The following is an 18,142-nucleotide window of genomic DNA, read 5'->3' on the forward strand; positions in this document are numbered from 1 at the left end:
CAGTATATTGTCTGCATGTGCAAATATACAACAATGAATTTCAAATTTTTGTATAATTATAGTGCATTAATAAAAGCCAAAGAATAAAATCCAGAGGTAACAAAGAGCAAAATGAAAAAAAAAAAGTGAAATCTGAGGTACCCTCTGGATGAAGACTTACACAATTTTACTCATCATTTGAAATAACAGGCTCACAATAATCAACAGCTTATATAGTCACAGTGTCATACTTAGAGAACACTACACATATTAAAAAATAATTCACTGGGCATGGTGGTGCATGCCTGTAATCCCAGAGATTCAGGAGGCCGAGGCAGGGGGATTGCAAGCTCAAAGCCAGCCTCAGCAAAAGTGCATAGCACCTCGGCTGGACCCTGTCTCTAAATAAAATACAAAATAGGGCTGGGAATGTGGCTCAGTGGTCAAGTGCCCATGAGTTCACTCCCTGGTACCAAAAAAAAAAAAAAAAAAAAAAAAAAAAAGAGAGAGAGAGAAAGAAATAAAAATTCAAGAGCTCTTAGATGAAATTCTAGGCATTTCAAATAGGTTCATTTTCTGAAAACAGAAAAGAGGTATTTCCATTTTCCAGCAATTGTACTGACATACTGATTACCAATACGGAATAATTACAGATATAAAATTTTTCTCAAAACTAGTAAAATGAGATAAACTACAATGTTATGGTTCAATTACAACTGTGAAATTATATATTCTTACTTACTCAAAATTTACAATAAAAATTTTAAAATAATCGTGGTTTTTCTCTGTAGTCAGTCAAATATAAAGTAATTTAGAATAAAAAGCACTTTTAATAAAAAGAAAAAAAAACAAAAAAGTACATTCATTTAAAGAAGTGATAGTTTGGAAATCCCAATTCAACAGCTCATAAATGATTTACCTGAGGGATGAACTGGTACAGAACTGAATAACAGAGATAGACTACATGTAACAAATATGTAATAAGAAATTCTTAATAAGCCTATTTGAGATATACTTCTGAGATGAGAAAAACATCAGTGTTCCTATCATGAACTGAATGTGTAGTCACATCAGTCACTTAAAAATCAAGTCTGAGGGGACAGAGTCTTAATCTGCTTCCTTCATATTAATAAAGTACAGCTACACAGCACAGACTTCATTTTTGCAAAGAATATGGACAAGGACCTTGCATTGATTCCCCCTTTAAAGTAAGGCTCTGAAAAGTAAAGCAACATCCTCAATAGTGAATAAAAACAAATGTCAATTTGTTTATTACAAAAAAGTAATAAAAGCTGCTTTTGTTCTGGGAGTAGAGAGGAGTTATCTGAGTACCCATCACCAGAGGGCAGCAGAGTGAGTGGCCGCCAAGCCTTCCTGGAATCAATGATTTGGAGCTGCTTATCAGTAATAAAAGGCTCATAAAATTCCACAAAAGTTATCTTAGTTACTTCATTCTAATGTTCTTAAACATGTGTTGTCTCTCCTTACTATTCTGGAGAACTTCAGCAAACGCTAAATTCAGATTTCACTGATAATTATCTGAAAACATCAATGTGAATAAGAGACAATGTTGGATCAGTTTAAACAAACATTTGGGGATAAAGTTCTCACTAAAAATCATTTCAAAAAACAATATTGGGTAAACATATTTTACTGTGATTACATCATAATACATGGTTTTAATTAATCACCATCTTCCACTTCATTTTGCTTAACTTATTAACACCATGGATATGACTATCCAAGGAGAAAAGCTACATAAGAAGGGGATATTTCAAACTCAAAAAAGAGTACTCTTTGTATAATGAATATACCTTTTTTCCATCCGAAAGAGTTGGTTATATTCACATTACACAGAATTAAAGTGTCATAAAATAAATCAAAACCAGTAACAAGAGAACTTGTCCATAAGGTAAAAAGAGGGGCAGAGCAATGTTTGGGTGGTTCCGGTGATGACCTATAGATCTGTGAAACCAGATTTGAGAGATGTGACAGGGAACATACAATTCCTCAGGATATGATTGATTACCAAATTTAAGAAAAAATAAGGAATCAGTAATTAAGAGATGTTCACAGGAGGGACAAAAAAAAAAAAAAGATCAACTTTTAAAAAAACTAATACACACTCTAATCACTTACCTATATGGAGACTGAACTGATGTGGCTACAGTTGGCATAGCAGTTGCTGTAAGCATTTTTGTTGCTCTGGTCACAGCATGTGTTAGAGTGGGGCCACCTAGTGCTGAACTGGCTGCCTATAAAATATGAAACAATCATTCTGTATTTTTCAACCTGGATTCAACTGACACATTGGGCTGGACAACTTTTTTGTTGTTGCAAAAGGCTGTCCTTGGTACTGCATGATGTTTAGCAGGATCGCTGGCCTTCACCCACTAAGTACTAGCAGGTCCCCTTCTAGTTGTGACAATCAAAATGTCTTATAGTTGGGACTGGGGCCATAGCTCAGTGGTAGAGCACCTGCTTCGCATGTATGAGGCCCTGGGTTCGATTTTCAGCACCACATAAAAATAAATAAATAAAGATATTGTGTCCATCTACAACTAAAAAAAAAAAAAAAAAAAGTCTTATAGTCATCACCAAATGACCCCTGAGAGAGAAAGTAAGACCCAGCTGAGAACTACTGCTCTATATATGTTAACACTTACCTGGCACCTTACAAAACTTGAAGTTTTATTATGATGACATATTTGAATGAAGCCATAATTTAGGAAATATTACAGAGATTCTAGCACATATATGTCAATGAGATGAACTTACTGATATTTAGACAGAAGCATTTTATGCTTTTGGGATACTCTTTATGAGAAAAAACTGTAGCACAAATTTCAACTAAAAATGAATGTTCAGTTCAATGCTTTAACCATCATGCTAGAAAAAGGGCATTGGAAATACACAGGAGATAATATTAAACAGCAGGTTTCTGATGAACAAAGACAACCACTTCCACCTACTACTGAGTATCCTGCTGTGGTCCTTAATAGCATTTGTTGTATAAATTACATGAAACATGGAAAAGTACGGGAAAGGAAACAAATGCTTACGTAAAATTCCTGGAGAGAAAAAAGAGAAAAATACTGCTAGAAATGTGGAATGTATAGACCTGTTTTCTGAACATAGTTCCTATACCCAGGAGGAGGGTGGGTAGAGTGGGGAAGACAGGTGGTGGAGGGAGAAAGAAAGATTTCCTTTGAAGTTTATTTCTATACTGGGGGCATCATGGCAAATGTCTGTTCCCTATGCCACAATCTAGTACTCTTCATAAATTCACCAATAGGATCTAGCCACAAACATCAGTATTATGCGTTATCTTAAAATATAAAATTAAAAAATGGGAAAAAAGTATTCCCTTCAAAGACAGGTTAAGTGAAAGTTGTTACTCACCTCTAATCTAGTGTAGCAGTCAGCAATAAATTTCTTATGTAAAGACACTGAATCCTGAAAGTAAAAGGTAAATGGAAATTAAGGTCAGGCTTTGAAACTGAGTTTTAGTAACTATTCAGGATATAATATCAAAACAAATAAGCCAATCTGAGGATATGCCAAATATAACAAGTTATCAGTAAAATATATATATAATTTTCTGCTTTTTTGTGTATAAGTAGTTTCTTTCCTTAGATACTTACCTTCTTTAACCTAGGATTTAGATTAATATAACTATAGTTTATGATTAACTGAATCGCTTCATTAGCAATTTCTTCATCAGGTGATTCCATGGCTATTTTCCAAATGAAATCCATTCCTATCAATTCCAGCTTTTCTACATACTGTTCAAAAGAAAATTAAAATTATATATAAATTGAATTACACAGCACACCAGAATCACAAAATTACATTACTTAATGAGTCTTCACCTCTTTAGTTCAATATGAAATAAGGATACAAAAAGCCAGCTATATAGGAAACCACTATTGTACTGATATGGAACTTTTTTTTAATATTTATTTTTTAGTTGTAGTTGTCAATACCTTTATTTTATTTATTTATTTTTATGTGGTGCTGAGGATTGAACCCATGTCTAGGTGAGCACTCTATCACTGAGCCACAACCCCAGCCCCCTGATATGGAACTTTAAAATAAAAAAAAGCAATCAACCACAGAAGCACTAGGAAACCTCCATGGGAACTAGGATAGGCATGGAGATTTTTCTTCCCACATTCACAGCACAGGAGTGAGATGAGGTACCATTATCATGAGCTTTTCTTCAAAAGAAAATGGAGTCAAGCTAGAAGCAGCTATTTAATCTTGGGGTTAGATACGGTCTTCCCAAAGCTCAGTTACAAATAGCAGAGTGAAGACTTACAAGATCTTACCAATATTCCTACCACCCCAGGAAGTCAGGACCTGAATGAGAGAGACTTAGAAAAAGAGCTAGTTCTTACCTTTCTTTGTAAAGCGGCATTTGTAAACATAAACATAAGCTGTATACATTGCATACAACCCCATTTTCCTGCTTTGTTGTATATTACTAAATTTTTTACCCAGTCTCTGCCATTGAGATTCCAAGACTGATGATTTCATTACTTTTTTTAAGGGACATGTAATTACTGAATCTGAAGAGCTGGAAGCCCAGATGGAGCTATTCCCTCCTCCACATTCTTCTAGCCACAACAGCCCCCCAGTCAGCAAGAAGCCAAGACAGTGATGTGAGAAGTTGAGCAGTGACCTCCAGCACTCTTGCAGAGAGGCTCTGCCATTAATGCCCAAGTCAGCAATCAAGATTTTTTTTTTTTAAATCCATGTGTTCTTTTAATTAGAACACATAATTTGCTGGGTGTAGTGGCACATGCCTGTAATTCTAGGTACCTGGGAGACTGAGGTAGGAGGATCACAAGTTTGAAGCCAGCCTCAACAACTTATTATACTAGATAATTCAAATGATCTATATTTGATCTGAGAATAATTTACTTACCAACTGAGCTCCTTGTCTTTTTAATCGATGATCACAGAGATTCACATTTTCAAAAAAAGTCTTAAATAAATTAAAACCTGAAATAATAGAATGTCAGATAAAGTCATACACTATTAAGTAAAACATTGAAAGTACATTAAGAGCTAAAACCACAAAACTCTTGACAATGGTTTCTTAGATACGGCATCAAAAGCACAAGCAGTGGTAGTACAGTGGCCAGAGGAGAGCTTTAGTTCAGTTTTGAGACCAGCCTGGGAACACAGCAAGATCCCATCTCAAAAACAAATAAAAAAGTAAGTAAATAAATAAATAATACTTAAAAAAACAAAAAGCACAAGCTCTAAAATATTATTCAGGTAAGTTGGACTTCAATCAAAATAAAAATCTTTAGTGCTTCAAATGATCCTATCAAGAAAATGAAAAAAAAAAATCAGAATAAGAGGAAATATTTGCAAATTATTTATCTTATAAGGAGCTAGTATCCATACTATATAAAGAACTTTTACAACTAACAATAAAAAGACATATAACCCAACTTAAAAATGGGCAAGGCTGGGCAGGGTGGCACATGCCTTTAAGACCACCTATTCAGGAGACTTAGGCAGTAGAGTTGCAAGTTCAAGGACAGCCTTAGAAACTTAGCAAGACCCTGTCTCAAAATAAAATAAAAAGGACTGGGGAGGCAGCATACATGAAGTTCTGTGTTCTATCCCCGACACCATAAAAGGGGAGGAAAAAAAGAAAAAAGGAATAAAACACATTAGAATAGATAATTCTTCAGAGAATATTCAGAAATTGCCAATAAACACATGAATAGATGCTTGATATCATGAGTCTTCAAGGAAAATCAATTCAAAACTTTAAAAGATACTACTTTACATATACCAGGATGGCTTAAAAAAGAAAATAAAATGCAGATATTAATCATTATTGGTGAGATGTGGACAAACTGGAACTTGTAGCTGGTGGGATTATGAAATGGAACAACTACTCTGTAAAACAATCCGGCTGTTCCTCAAAGGCTAATGAGATATCAAAGCAATTTGAATGTTTATAGCAGTATTTCTAATAATAGCCCAAAGAAGTAACAAAAAGGTCCACCAACTGGTAAATGGATAAACAAAATATGGCATGTCTTCAGTGAAATATTATACTGATATACATGCTACAAGGTAGGTAAGCCTTGAAAACATAGACTTTCACATAATGAAAGAAGCCAGATGGTCACATGTAGTATGATTCCATTTTAAACCAACAGATTAGGCTAATCCATAAAGAAAGTAAAGAGATTAGAGAATAATGCAAGGTAGGAAATGAAAAGGTGCTGAGTTTCTTTTTGAGGATATGAAAACAATCAGGAATTATAAAGTAGTAAAGGTCACATCCTTTTAAAAATATATAAAGAAACAAAAGAAAGGAGCTCTATACTTTGAAAAGTTTTTACCTTAATGAATCTTTTTGCAATAAGAAATTTCAAAAAACAATCTGGCAATATGGTCTATCAGGCCATATAATATAAAAATTAATCATAAGATACTATATATGTAAAAAGGAGTTTATCTGCATCTATCTAAATATGCACAAGGGAAATTCTAAAAGGATATACCAGACTGGCTAGTTGCTTCTGATTAACAGGCTTATGGGAAAGGGAAGGATAAAATTTCTTCCTCTAAAGAAGTAAAACAAATAATGTGAAGTAATTATCTACCATTCATAGTGATTTCATATGACTCCAGTTTCAGAATTTTCTCCTTGAAGAGCTGCTGCTGAACATCACTCTCGAGATCATGCTGCCCTTTTGTAAACCACTCAAAGCACATCTGTGGATTAAGATAGATAATGCCCTATAACTAACGATACATGCTGTGCAATGAGAAAGGCAAACAGACATTATTCTTAATGATTCAAAATTCATGCCAAAATGCCACTCAAAACTGAAATGTTTAGAACTCTGAAACTAAATGAAGCAAACTAACATATGAGCAAAATACACACACTCATACTTTTCACTGAATTTTACATCTAGGTTTTCCCATCAACATGTATTAAGCTTGCTGTGTGCCAGGCCCTGGCTCACTTAGTCCTTTCAGCAATCCTAAGTAGTAGCTAATATTGTTCTATAAAATGAGATGAAGAAACTGAGATTCATTGTTAGCAAATGTCAAAGTGTTCTGTTTCAGATTTAACCTTCTATGGCTGTTTAATTATAGCTTCAAACATCCGCCCAGGCACTGATTCTTTCTTAAGTATTTCTGAGAGTATAATATCATTTTAAAGAACTCAAAGTTTTCTAGTAGTAACTTAAAATTAATTTCATGGGAAAGCATAACAAGCTAAAATATACCTGGAATTCTTTATCTGTATTGACTTGGTTGAATTTGGTATTTTAATCAAAATGGTATCAAAATCATCAAAAAATTCATGCACTTATTTTTTTCAGTACTAAATTCCTAGCCTATGTAGTTAATGCCTATGTAAGTTTAAAGTGTTTCGAAATTAAAGACATGAGACACAAAAAAATGTCAGACACAAAAAAGTGCAACATTTAAATATTTCCGCCATGTGTTGTCCATACAGCATCTTCTTACCTCTCTATCTAATTCACAAACATCTTGGCCAGTCACAAGACACTCCCAGATTTCCTTGGCACGATTCCAACCCAAATACAGGGTAGCTTCTTGCAAGAAAAATGCCAGAAATTTCAGATGTGCCTCCAAATACTGCAAAAAGAAATAATGTTAACCAGTTAATTCCAGGCATCTATACCTAAAAGAAACATTAAAACAAAATTGTTAAACTTTATAAATCAGGTTTACTTAACTTTTTCTTAATGTAATTTTAGGGCAAAGTGAATGTGAGAAATCTGTTTACCAACTGACAGCTCAACATAATGGAAGCTACCTCAAGTCTGTTACAATTTTAGTTGACTTTGGATGTCAATAAAATATCATTTCAATAATATCAAAGTAAAGCACCACAACCTCACAACTGTCAAATTAAGATTTTTGTCTAATTTTTTAAGCAAAAACATTGCGTAAATCTTGGGCAATTTACTGAAAAATTAACTTACAAATATCATCCTTCTAAACTTAATTTTGAAATTACTGTATTCAGGACAGAAAATTGCTGAATCATAATCAATATAGCTCATGCTACCTCTTTAAAGTTACATCCAACATTACTTTTATAAAAAGTAGAAAAAGGCCAAATGAGTGTGGTAAATCATGAAACAAAAACAGAGTGCCTGATACCTCCCGGTAAGTGTATCGACCATCCACTAGGGTCAAACCAGTGAGGCCTCCAGGCCCAGCCACAGCTGCCGCAAGTCGATGGCACGCTATCAAACTTCCCGTGACCAATTTTACAATTTCAAAATTTTTCTTCAAGTCTTGAATAATACTCTTGGCAAAAAACAACAAAAAGAAAAGTGGTTTGAGAATCTGTGGTTATTTTGTTGGTTTTAAGCACAACTTCTATTTTAGGATGCAGTCCTAGGTGAAAGCAAACACAAGGATTTCTTCACTTAAATTTCCTATTTAACAGTAAATAAAACCAATCTAGTTATGTATATTTACTAAGGCGCTAATAAACTAACCTACTAATTTTTTGCACCCAAAGATTTATTTATTTTAAAAGATAAAGGAAAAATTTTTAAAAAGAGCTATTTACTTTCTGTACACTTTTCCAGAGCTTTCTTCCATACTGTTATATTAAGGAAACTAGCTCCTTAGGCAAACTAATCTTTTTGCATGATAAAACAAATCTGCAAATTTTTTCAAATTTCCATGACTTTAAAAAAGGTTTATTTCAATAAATTAAGCAAATAAAAAAGAAAGCAGTTATTACATCAAAAAAAAAAGGTAGATGATGTTTAAACTCAGGATTATAAATCAAATACACTATAACTATAAATTCAATAGTTTTGGCCCTGTTTTGTTATTATAAATGGTTAAGCGAGTAACTGTGCAATAATAAAAACAGCTACATTCTTACCTTGTCTTGCTTTTGGTAGGTTTGTTTTATGAATGAGCGGGTGATTTCATGGAGCTGACGCAAAGCTGGTACCACCCAAACAAACTGGGGATTATTAAGCTGAGATGACTAGAGTTAAAAAGAAGTTGTATTAATTAAATTTAGAAATTAATGGCAGATTAATTTATTAGCTATAAAAAATCTGCAAGTCAATTAGATTTTATTGTCACACATTCTATAATTTCATCTTCATGTTGTTCATTTATAGCTTATCTCCATGCACTCATAATTCAATCTTCAACTTCTTATTCTGCATGCAATTTCCTAAAGCCAAGAACTGCAAACAGGAGTGGATGTGAAGTGACAGTGAATGTATAGGGGTACATCAGCAAAAAACAGACAACAAGGAATTAGCAACTTCAGAGGATAGATTAAGTAGCACAGGGCTGCTAAGACATGTTGACATAATAAAATAAATTGATGGCAACAGCTTAATATTGAACTGGCTGGCAAGTAAGATGGAATAAAAAAGTGGCTTTCTTTAGTTATATGATTAAGATACCAATGATCTGTTCAACATACTGACAATCGTCCAAATATTAAAGAAAATATGATCTGTTTATATCTCCTAGTTAAAACCACTTTGTGAGGTCATTCTAATTTTATTAATAAGGGGCTGGGGGCATAGCCCAGAGGTAGAGCCTGTGTTTGTTATATGTGAAGCCCTAGGCTCAATCCCCCACACTCCCCCTTCTCTCTCCCAATTACTGTTTTTATTAATTATTACAGATACTTTACTCAGACTGTAATTTATATTTTTCAAAATATTTTCAAATTTATTAATTCTGAAACTAGCACATGACAATCCAGATCTTCAGAGTATAGATCTGAAAAGTTTGATGTTCACTATGCACTCTTTAAGAAGATAATTGGTTTTTAATAAACAACATCTTTGAACTGAAATTTCATTATAAAATATGGAAAATATCAGATTAAACACTTTTAATCAACTGACTACTAACCAAAAAACTGATTAAAGCTTAAGTCTTCAACATTTATTTAAAAGGCTGATATTTTTATTTTAAATCACTCTTGTTTTATCAAGTCTTTCTGCAAAATGAAGACCCCATTTGGGGAGGAGAAATACTTGTTTCGTCTGGCAGAAAAGCAGCTTACTACTGAACATGTAAATGTGGGCAAGCTATTGCCAAAACAATACTATTTTCCTTGCTTCATAGAGATTAGCTAAACAATCAGCAAATACCATATTTTCTGGATTCTAAGACACAGGTTTCATAAATTTAAACATTTCTGTAACTGATATTTCTCATAATTCTATGAAAAGAAATCTTACTAATCAATAAACATGGGTGCAGATTTTCCTACAACTGTCCTTCCCTGAGTATACATAAGGTATCTGTTCATCTACCTATCATTTGAGTTCAGTTGTTCCTTGGTATAGGTACTACTGAACAAGGATGGTTCTAACTTAAATCTGGATCACTAATTGATTACTTAAATGTTATTAAAAAGATAACACTATGATAGAGCACTGACTAGCTTCTTGTGGTCATAAATGCAATTAAAAGCAAAGAAAACTTTCAGTGGTCTTAGACTAAAGTATTTTTCAAAGCAGAAGTTGATTTGATAGGCTCAAACACTGTGAAGGGCTCATCACTAAATGTCTCTGTCTTAAGTTGCATCTTAATTCAAAAGAAGCCGTGTAACTTGTAGTATTCATCACTTGGTAACAGAAAAAAGCCGCTTGAGTTTTATGAATGAGAACAAGCACACAAAACACCATATTCTTCAACATGCCTCAAAAATTATAAGTCAATCTAAAAAATTTCAGAGTAGTTCAGAGCATTACTATAGATAATGACAAGCAGTGGGCCTTGGTGAAGCTCTATCTAACTGCTCAAAAGCAGACTTAGACTCAACCTGCGATGGTGAATCTAAACAATGACTGGTAAATGTACAATTTCTTTTTCTCTTCTCTATAAAAACAACTTATTTCTGTGATGCAGGGTACAATCACTGGCATCTTAGAATCACAGAGATGGTAGATATTAAAGGCTGACTATTTGCAAGACTAGCTAGAATATTTCTGTTTTTTAAAAAAAGTTGCAGAACAATAAAATAATCAAAACTTTAAGGCTTATGTCCCAACTGGTACCTTCCAAAAGAATTATGAAAATTAGGATATAAATACGAGCCCTTTCGCAATAAGCAGATGTATTAAAAATTATCATGACCAGTTAAGTCAAGGGTGGTCAGAATACTTATATTTGACATGGACAATTACCTGTTGAAGGTAACTCATCATACAATAAAATTAAAATAAATCATATTAAATTGGAATTTAAGAATTATTTGTTATAGTTTCTAAAGTTTAGCAATCAGGAAATATGATATTGATTCCATTCCATTATAACGTTATATTGCCAAGTTGTAGGAAAAATTTAAATTACCCTTCTCTAGTTGCTAAGACTGATAAACAAATAAAATGAATATAGCTGATAATGTTCTGGAGTTGAGGCTTCATAAGGAAAAGTTAATGGGATGTCCTGATTAAATTCTTAATGTCACATGAAGCCTTAGAGGTCAACAGGCATGGCCTGCAAATCTATATCTAAATTTTCTTTATTCATTTATTAAATGAATTACTAGTCTCGGTATTTCCAGTGATAAGAATCACTACCTCAGAGGGCAGTGCATTCTGTTTTCAGACTCTTCTCACAAGAAAGTTCTCTGATCTACCACACTAACACGTGTCTCCATATAACTCCTTAGGAGCCATAAAAAGTAAAACAATTCAAGCTTCTCTGTAATGATACTCTTATGAAAGTTTTCATATTTTTTGAGTTCTCTCTTCTAAACTAAACATCCCCCACTTCCTTGCCCATCTTGTTTTTCCAGAAAACCTTTTATCTAGAACCAAAGCAAAAAATTTTGCATGGTAGAAAACTTTTTAAACGTACTTCCTCCTCTACTAACCATATCACTGTGAGATTCTTTATACTGAGGACACCTTACTACTTTTATTTTCTGTTGTGTGCTTTGGCAAGCAGAGGGAACTCAATTATGTACAGGTTGAGCAACCCTAATTTAAAAATCTGGCCACCAAAGTTAAAAATTTTTGAGTAACAACATTGTTCTCAAAAGTTTCTTATTATAGAACATTTCAGATTTCAGAATTTTGGATTAGGGATGCTCAACCAGTAAAGTCTATTCAAACATTCTAACATCCAAAACCTCTGAAATCTGAAATACTCTGGTCCCAGGATTTCAGATAAGGGATATTCAACCTGTATAAGTGAGGCTTTGAGTCTCCTGATAGCGTGAAGGGGAAGTAGTAGGAGGAAGGGAACTGATATTTACTGAAAGTCTGCCTGGCAAGAAAGGGCATAGTATAAAAAGCATAGCTAAAGATAATATCTTAAAGACTATCCAACACAACTAATTGAGTAAAAATAATTTTTTGTTTAGTATTTTTTTTATGAGTACATTTAAAAAAATTTAATTGAAGGAAAAAAGAAGTGAAATAAGCGGGAAAGGGTTGGGATGAACAGTGGAAGGTATAAAAGAAGCAAAGGAAAGAAAAGAGGACCAAGGGAGCCAAGGGTACCCTGGCAGAATCTATAGAAACAAAGTTAAGAAATAAAGGTCAGAATTTCTGAACACAACAGTGGAACTTGGGAATTTTAAGAGTGTCAAAAGCAGAGGGAAGGGGAATCAGTTGGGGGAACAGAGGTAGCTGAGGGTGGGAGGGGAGTAAGAAGTGGGTGATCTTGTCTTACCCTTTGCTTAGTTTCTGTGTAGCCTGGCAGGGAGACATAATCCCCAGTCAGCCCACCTTGCTGCCTGGCAGGAAAGGGCATAGCATAGAAAAACACCTTTAGTGGCAGTAAATAATTCATCCCCCTGCCTGGAGCCATATCCAGGGGGCTTTGATCTTCCCACTGTCCCCCTTCAGCAATGTGTACTTTCAGAAAGTATCTGTGAAAGCACTTACTAAACTGACAAGTGCTATATAAAAATGCAAGCTATTATCTGGAAGGGAATAATTTATTTGCTGGGACCAGCGGGGAAATAAAAAAGGAAGAATATTCCTTTCCAATCTCTCAAAATAAATCCAAAAAAAATTTGTTTTTTTCTGAGTTTTGTTATAAACCACAGATATGAATGAAGTGACTGCAAAGAGAAGCAATAAAGATGCAACGATGCAATGACTGGAAGAGCTGGCAATGCTTAGCCATGGCAAGGGAGGAATGCTATCTGGAAGGTTTTTCTGGTTTCAAGTCATTTCCCTGGAAGGAGGGGAAAGTTCCTTCAGCTTTGACCTTCACAGCTATAAAGAAATGAGTCTACTGCTGAGAGGAAAAGATAATCTTTCTACAGAGACCCTTTTTCTCTTTACTAAAACTACTGAAGGATAGAAACTTCTTAAATGACTAGATGAAAACTCTTCAACCTTAAGGAGAGAGGTTACTAAATCATTCGCATTACTGAGCTTAGAAAATCAGAAACATTTAAATTGTATCTGAGTAGAAAGACAGCAATGTTGTTGAGTTCAAGGAATAATTCCTTATGGCCCCAGCATTACTAGCTCCAGTTTGTGAATGTTTTTAAAAAGCTCTAAAACTAGATTATATGCAGAAAATTCACATGATCAAATTTCATTGTCAAAACACAAAACATGAGTTGACAATATGCTCAAGACGAAAATTTATGGCCAAGTACTTATGTGAAAAAAACCCCATTAAGTCACCAAAGCTTGTTAGCAAGAACTAAGAATCTCTGACTATACCAATGAAAATTAGGTAGCAAAATTCCAGATTTTTAAAAGAAATATCTTTGAAAATCAAGAATATGTTTGAAATACTGAGCCACTAGGTATTTTACAAAAAAATTTTAATAAAATGAAACCAAGAAAATGAAATCTCCCCCTTCCTGCCAACCCATACACAGTGTGGTCTGGGCAATCTGAGGATCTAAGAAGGAAGACAATACTGCTCTGATCAGGGCTTCGACAACCAAGAAAGCACGTTGTACCGAGCTGGCTACTGTGATTACTCCTCTTACAGGAGAGACTGGAGTTAAGGACTAGAGCTGGAAGAGAGCTACGATCATCACTATTCTATCCACTAACCATCATTTCCAACCACTTTCCATACATTCACAGCAATCTAGAGGCCAGAAGGCCAGAGTCCGGAAGGGTAAGGCTTCTCTGGCCCCAGTCCCTCTTGTAGTCACCATCTAATTCTACCTTCTAAAAATCAAACAACAGTACCAGGCACTCATTCAATGACTATCTGTGTAAGAAATTATTTTAGGGACACATCTGAACCAAACACCTGAAAACTACCATGTGCCAGCACTGAATGAACCTCCGTCTTCCCTTCTTTTTCTCTTATCTATGAATGTTTCTCCATTTTTCCCTTATGGAAGAAAAATGGGCATGATACTTACTTAGAATCAACTGTACATATTAAAATTGTGCATGTTTAAGTCTAATTTAAGAGGAAAAAACTAAGTTGAAAGTCATGATTTTTAAAAACACTATATAAAACTATGTAATTTCAATATAATCTTTAATGGTTTTCCCTTTAAGATTCAATAACTACTGAGCTTTAAATAATAATAATGCTTTAAAATAATAGAGGTCATAAATAAAGTATGTAAACATTACTGAGAAAGACTAAAACACATTATAAAAATTGTGATGCAATTTATTAAATGATTATTGGATTAGTATACCTTTCAATTGGTTCCATCTGCAAATTCTTACCTTGAATCCATCCTTCTTGTTTTTTTCCAAACCTGACCATTCTCCAGGCTGAAAATTCATTTTAAGAGAAATATAAGTGATGTGGTAAAAGTAACACCTATAATTTCTCAATCTTGGATTCTAAGGTAAGAGCTTCCAGATAGGACATTTCATTTACTTAACTTAATAGGACTGCTTGGCTCTTATTACTCAGACAATACTGTTGCTCTTTTTTTTGAGGGGGTGGGGTTGAGGAGAGGTTTACTTCTTGATTGAACTCAAGGACACTCAAGCACCGAGCCATATCCCCAGCCCTATTTTGTATTTTATTTAGAGATAGGATCTCACTGAGTTGCTTAGAACCTTGCTGTTGCTGAGGCTAGCTTTGAATTCGAGATCCTTCTGCCTCAGCCTCCCGAGCCGCTGGGATTACAAGTGTGTACCACCACGCCTGGTCTAACACTGTTGTTCTTACAACAAAAATTTGACCAAAGATAAAAACCAACCCTTTTAATATCTTCTATGCACTTAATGATGTAGCTCCTCTTGACTGCTTCCTTCACAGCATATGCATCACTAAGGATTGTCAGGTGCTCCTCCAAGGCTTGCTGAATGAGGCTACTGGGCAGGGTTGGAAGATGAGCCAGTTCCCAGAGGACGTCTAACACCTGTGATAATACCACTATGATGAGCCCGAGGATATGCAAGTAAAACCGCTTTAAGCATTTGTAGCTAGAAAAATCCATTTGATTCTCCTGCCTTTCCAGAAGTGGTCTCAAAGCGAGCTTCCCGACCTATTCGTCCAATCAGGCTCAACAGCTTCTGTCTTACTCTATCACTCTCAGTCTCCCAGCTCTGTGCAACAGAAAAGACAAGACATAGGAATTATTTCACAATCATATTGGAGAAATTAGAAAAAACTTTAAACTTTTTAAGCAAAAAAATTTATAAACAAAAGGATATTTAAACACTGCTATTTTGGTGGGAACCTCAAAAGAGCTTAAAAACTTTAGGAAAACTTAACAGTAAGGAAATTCAACTGAACACATACCTTCTGAATGAGAACAAACAAATGATTAAGCTGATCTGAATTAAATTTCACAGCTGCAGCAGCAATAATAGTGTGAATGTTCTCGATCACGGTAGATGATTGTCCGGACTAGAAAACACAGGAGACAGACATATCAGAAATACTTAAGACCTAGAACTTAGAAACATCTGTCTTTTTCCTGGCAATTGACACAAGCTAAAGCAAAAATATAACAAAGATCAATGGACTCTAGTCTAATCAGCATTCACTTTCACAGTAATATTGGCAAAACTATTTTTTTAAAGAATTTTTTTAGGGCTGGGGATGTGGCTCAAGTGGTAGCGTGCTCGCCTGGCATGTGTGCGGCCTGGGTTCGATCCTCAGCACCACATACCAACAAAGATGTTGTGTCCGCCGAGAACTAAAAAATAAATATTAAAAAATTCTCTCTCTCTCTCTCCTCTCACTCTCTCTCTAAAAAAAAAAAAAAAAAAAAAAAAAATTTAAATTTTATATATCTTTATTTTATTTTTTTTATGTAGTGTTGAGGATTGAACCCAGCGTCCTGCGCATGCCAGGCGAGTGCGCTACCGCTTGAGCCACATCCCCAGCCATAAAAAACTATTATTAATGGTTATCATCTGACCTTATTTAAATGCTCAGCAGCATTAAGTCTTTAAAAAGACAATGTGAAAAAAAAATGAGAAGTTCTCCGTCTGATACTCATTTTTAAGAGGAAATTAAATATTTTCTACTAGGTAAGAAACTGAAACTGATGAAAATTACAAGATAAATGTCCTCACTCTTAGCATTTTATAAATGATCTCAAGGGCCTCAATTGAAAGTATAAACTGCTTTGTTTTTCACTGTGCTCATAACAATTTTCTGACTTCACTTAATATTTATCCCGTGGGCAGTAGTCTGCATCAGAGCTGCAGGAGCATACCGTTGACCTATGGTTGACACTCACTTTATAATCTGAATCACAGCCTGTTGTGCCTCAGTGTTCACCAGGTGAGGAACTTGAAAGGCAGGGGATATTTGTAGATTTAATTCTTTAATTTCCTTAATATCTACACCTATAGCTGTTCACTGAATGTAGCAGGGAAAAACAACATAGACATCACGGTCTTCTATCTTCAAATTCACAAAAATCATATGAGGGTATTCAAACAAGTACAAGACATGGGAAATAAAATCTAAGGGATCTAGGACTGTGTTTTATTTCTACGCCTAACTTTCTACAGTTTGCTTCCTAATCCTGGGCTGGGAGCCTGCAGATCACACTCTGTAAAGTCCTCTCCCAGTATATTCCTATTATATTCTGCCAGTGAGGGGCAGTGCTGAGAGGTGAGAGGCAGGAGGAGGAAGGAGTGTTTCTCCTTCCTAGACTAGAAACACTGGTTTAGGATGAAAGTGAAAGCAGGGTGAGATTCCAAAAGTGCTAGTGGAAGAAGCACCTTCGACAGTTCTTGCACTTGCAGTGAAAACACCTTCCAAGTAGTTTCCTCTCTCTGAGTTTAATACGTCGTCTTCCTTTTTTTCTTAAAACCTTTTTCACCTTAATAACACCTTTGTAAACAGTCTTGTAGTTCAATTTCCTGGCATAGTTTTTGTTTCCTAGATTGTGATGATACAGTGACTAAGTGGACACAATCAAGCTGAACTCCAGATTTCTTTCTGGCTTAGCAACTAGATGAGGATAACACTATTACTGAAAGAGACCGGAGAATAACTAGGTTTGGACGTGATGAATTTGAGATGTCAATGAGATACAAACTTGAAGGTGAAATTGTTATACATTTAGATATGTATAGTGGAACTCCAAGAAGAAAGATGAACTAGTGATATGATTCACAGTGTCAGCAGCATACAACTGAAGTCAAAGCCATAGGAGTTGATGAAACTGACTAATAAAAGCTTGTACACTGAAAAAAGGCTAAGAACTAAGGCTTGGGAAAATAAACCAAACCATTTAAAGGAAAAGTAGAAGAGAATAAAGGAGATTTAAGAAGGAACACCAGAAAAACAGAAAGGAAAACTAATAGTATAGACCATGACCAAAGTGAAGAAAAAAAAAAAAATGAAGGGCATGTTAGACTTGGTCACAGCTGCTCAGAGTCCAGATAAGGTGAGATCTGAAAGCTCAGTAATACTTATCTTCATTTATTAGGATAATTGGGAAGATTATTAATTAACACTAATAAACAATGTAATAAAAAGAAAACGGAACTGATAAACAAGACTTACACCCATTCCTAGATCTCCATGAAGGTTTTTACTTTTTTAATTTAAAAAATACGAAGATTAGATCAGTAGTTTGATATTCTTGTCACAAGTGGAATTCTTTTACATACACAATCTTATTAAAAACCTAAATATAAAACAGATTAGGTATAGCTGCTCTGGTTAAAATAAGACAGAGCTCCCATTTCCCTGCACATTTACCACCCTCTTCCCT

The 18,142-nt window shown here is 34.7% G+C and overlaps 1 protein-coding gene across 2 annotated transcripts in view; it reads right to left on the bottom strand.

Annotated features, from left to right (window-relative positions):
- Nucleotides 1-18,142, bottom strand: part of Usp24 (ubiquitin specific peptidase 24) — a 133,475-nt gene that overhangs the window by 68,583 nt on the left and 46,750 nt on the right. For both annotated transcript variants that reach the window (XM_026382289.2, XM_026382284.2), the window contains exons 13-24: nt 15,703-15,810; nt 15,411-15,506; nt 15,158-15,319; nt 14,673-14,720; nt 8,903-9,010; nt 8,161-8,310; nt 7,498-7,629; nt 6,618-6,729; nt 4,910-4,986; nt 3,624-3,764; nt 3,382-3,435; nt 2,119-2,234 (exon numbers count right to left, since the gene is read on the bottom strand). In XM_026382289.2, the coding sequence (XP_026238074.2) occupies nt 2,119-2,234; nt 3,382-3,435; nt 3,624-3,764; nt 4,910-4,986; nt 6,618-6,729; nt 7,498-7,629; nt 8,161-8,310; nt 8,903-9,010; nt 14,673-14,720; nt 15,158-15,319; nt 15,411-15,506; nt 15,703-15,810 (1,304 nt within the window). The remainder of the gene's footprint in view (nt 1-2,118; nt 2,235-3,381; nt 3,436-3,623; nt 3,765-4,909; nt 4,987-6,617; nt 6,730-7,497; nt 7,630-8,160; nt 8,311-8,902; nt 9,011-14,672; nt 14,721-15,157; nt 15,320-15,410; nt 15,507-15,702; nt 15,811-18,142) is intronic.

The sequence above is a fragment of the Urocitellus parryii genome, chromosome 11, assembly GCF_045843805.1.
Source record: "Urocitellus parryii isolate mUroPar1 chromosome 11, mUroPar1.hap1, whole genome shotgun sequence".
Lineage (NCBI taxonomy): Eukaryota > Metazoa > Chordata > Mammalia > Rodentia > Sciuridae > Urocitellus > Urocitellus parryii.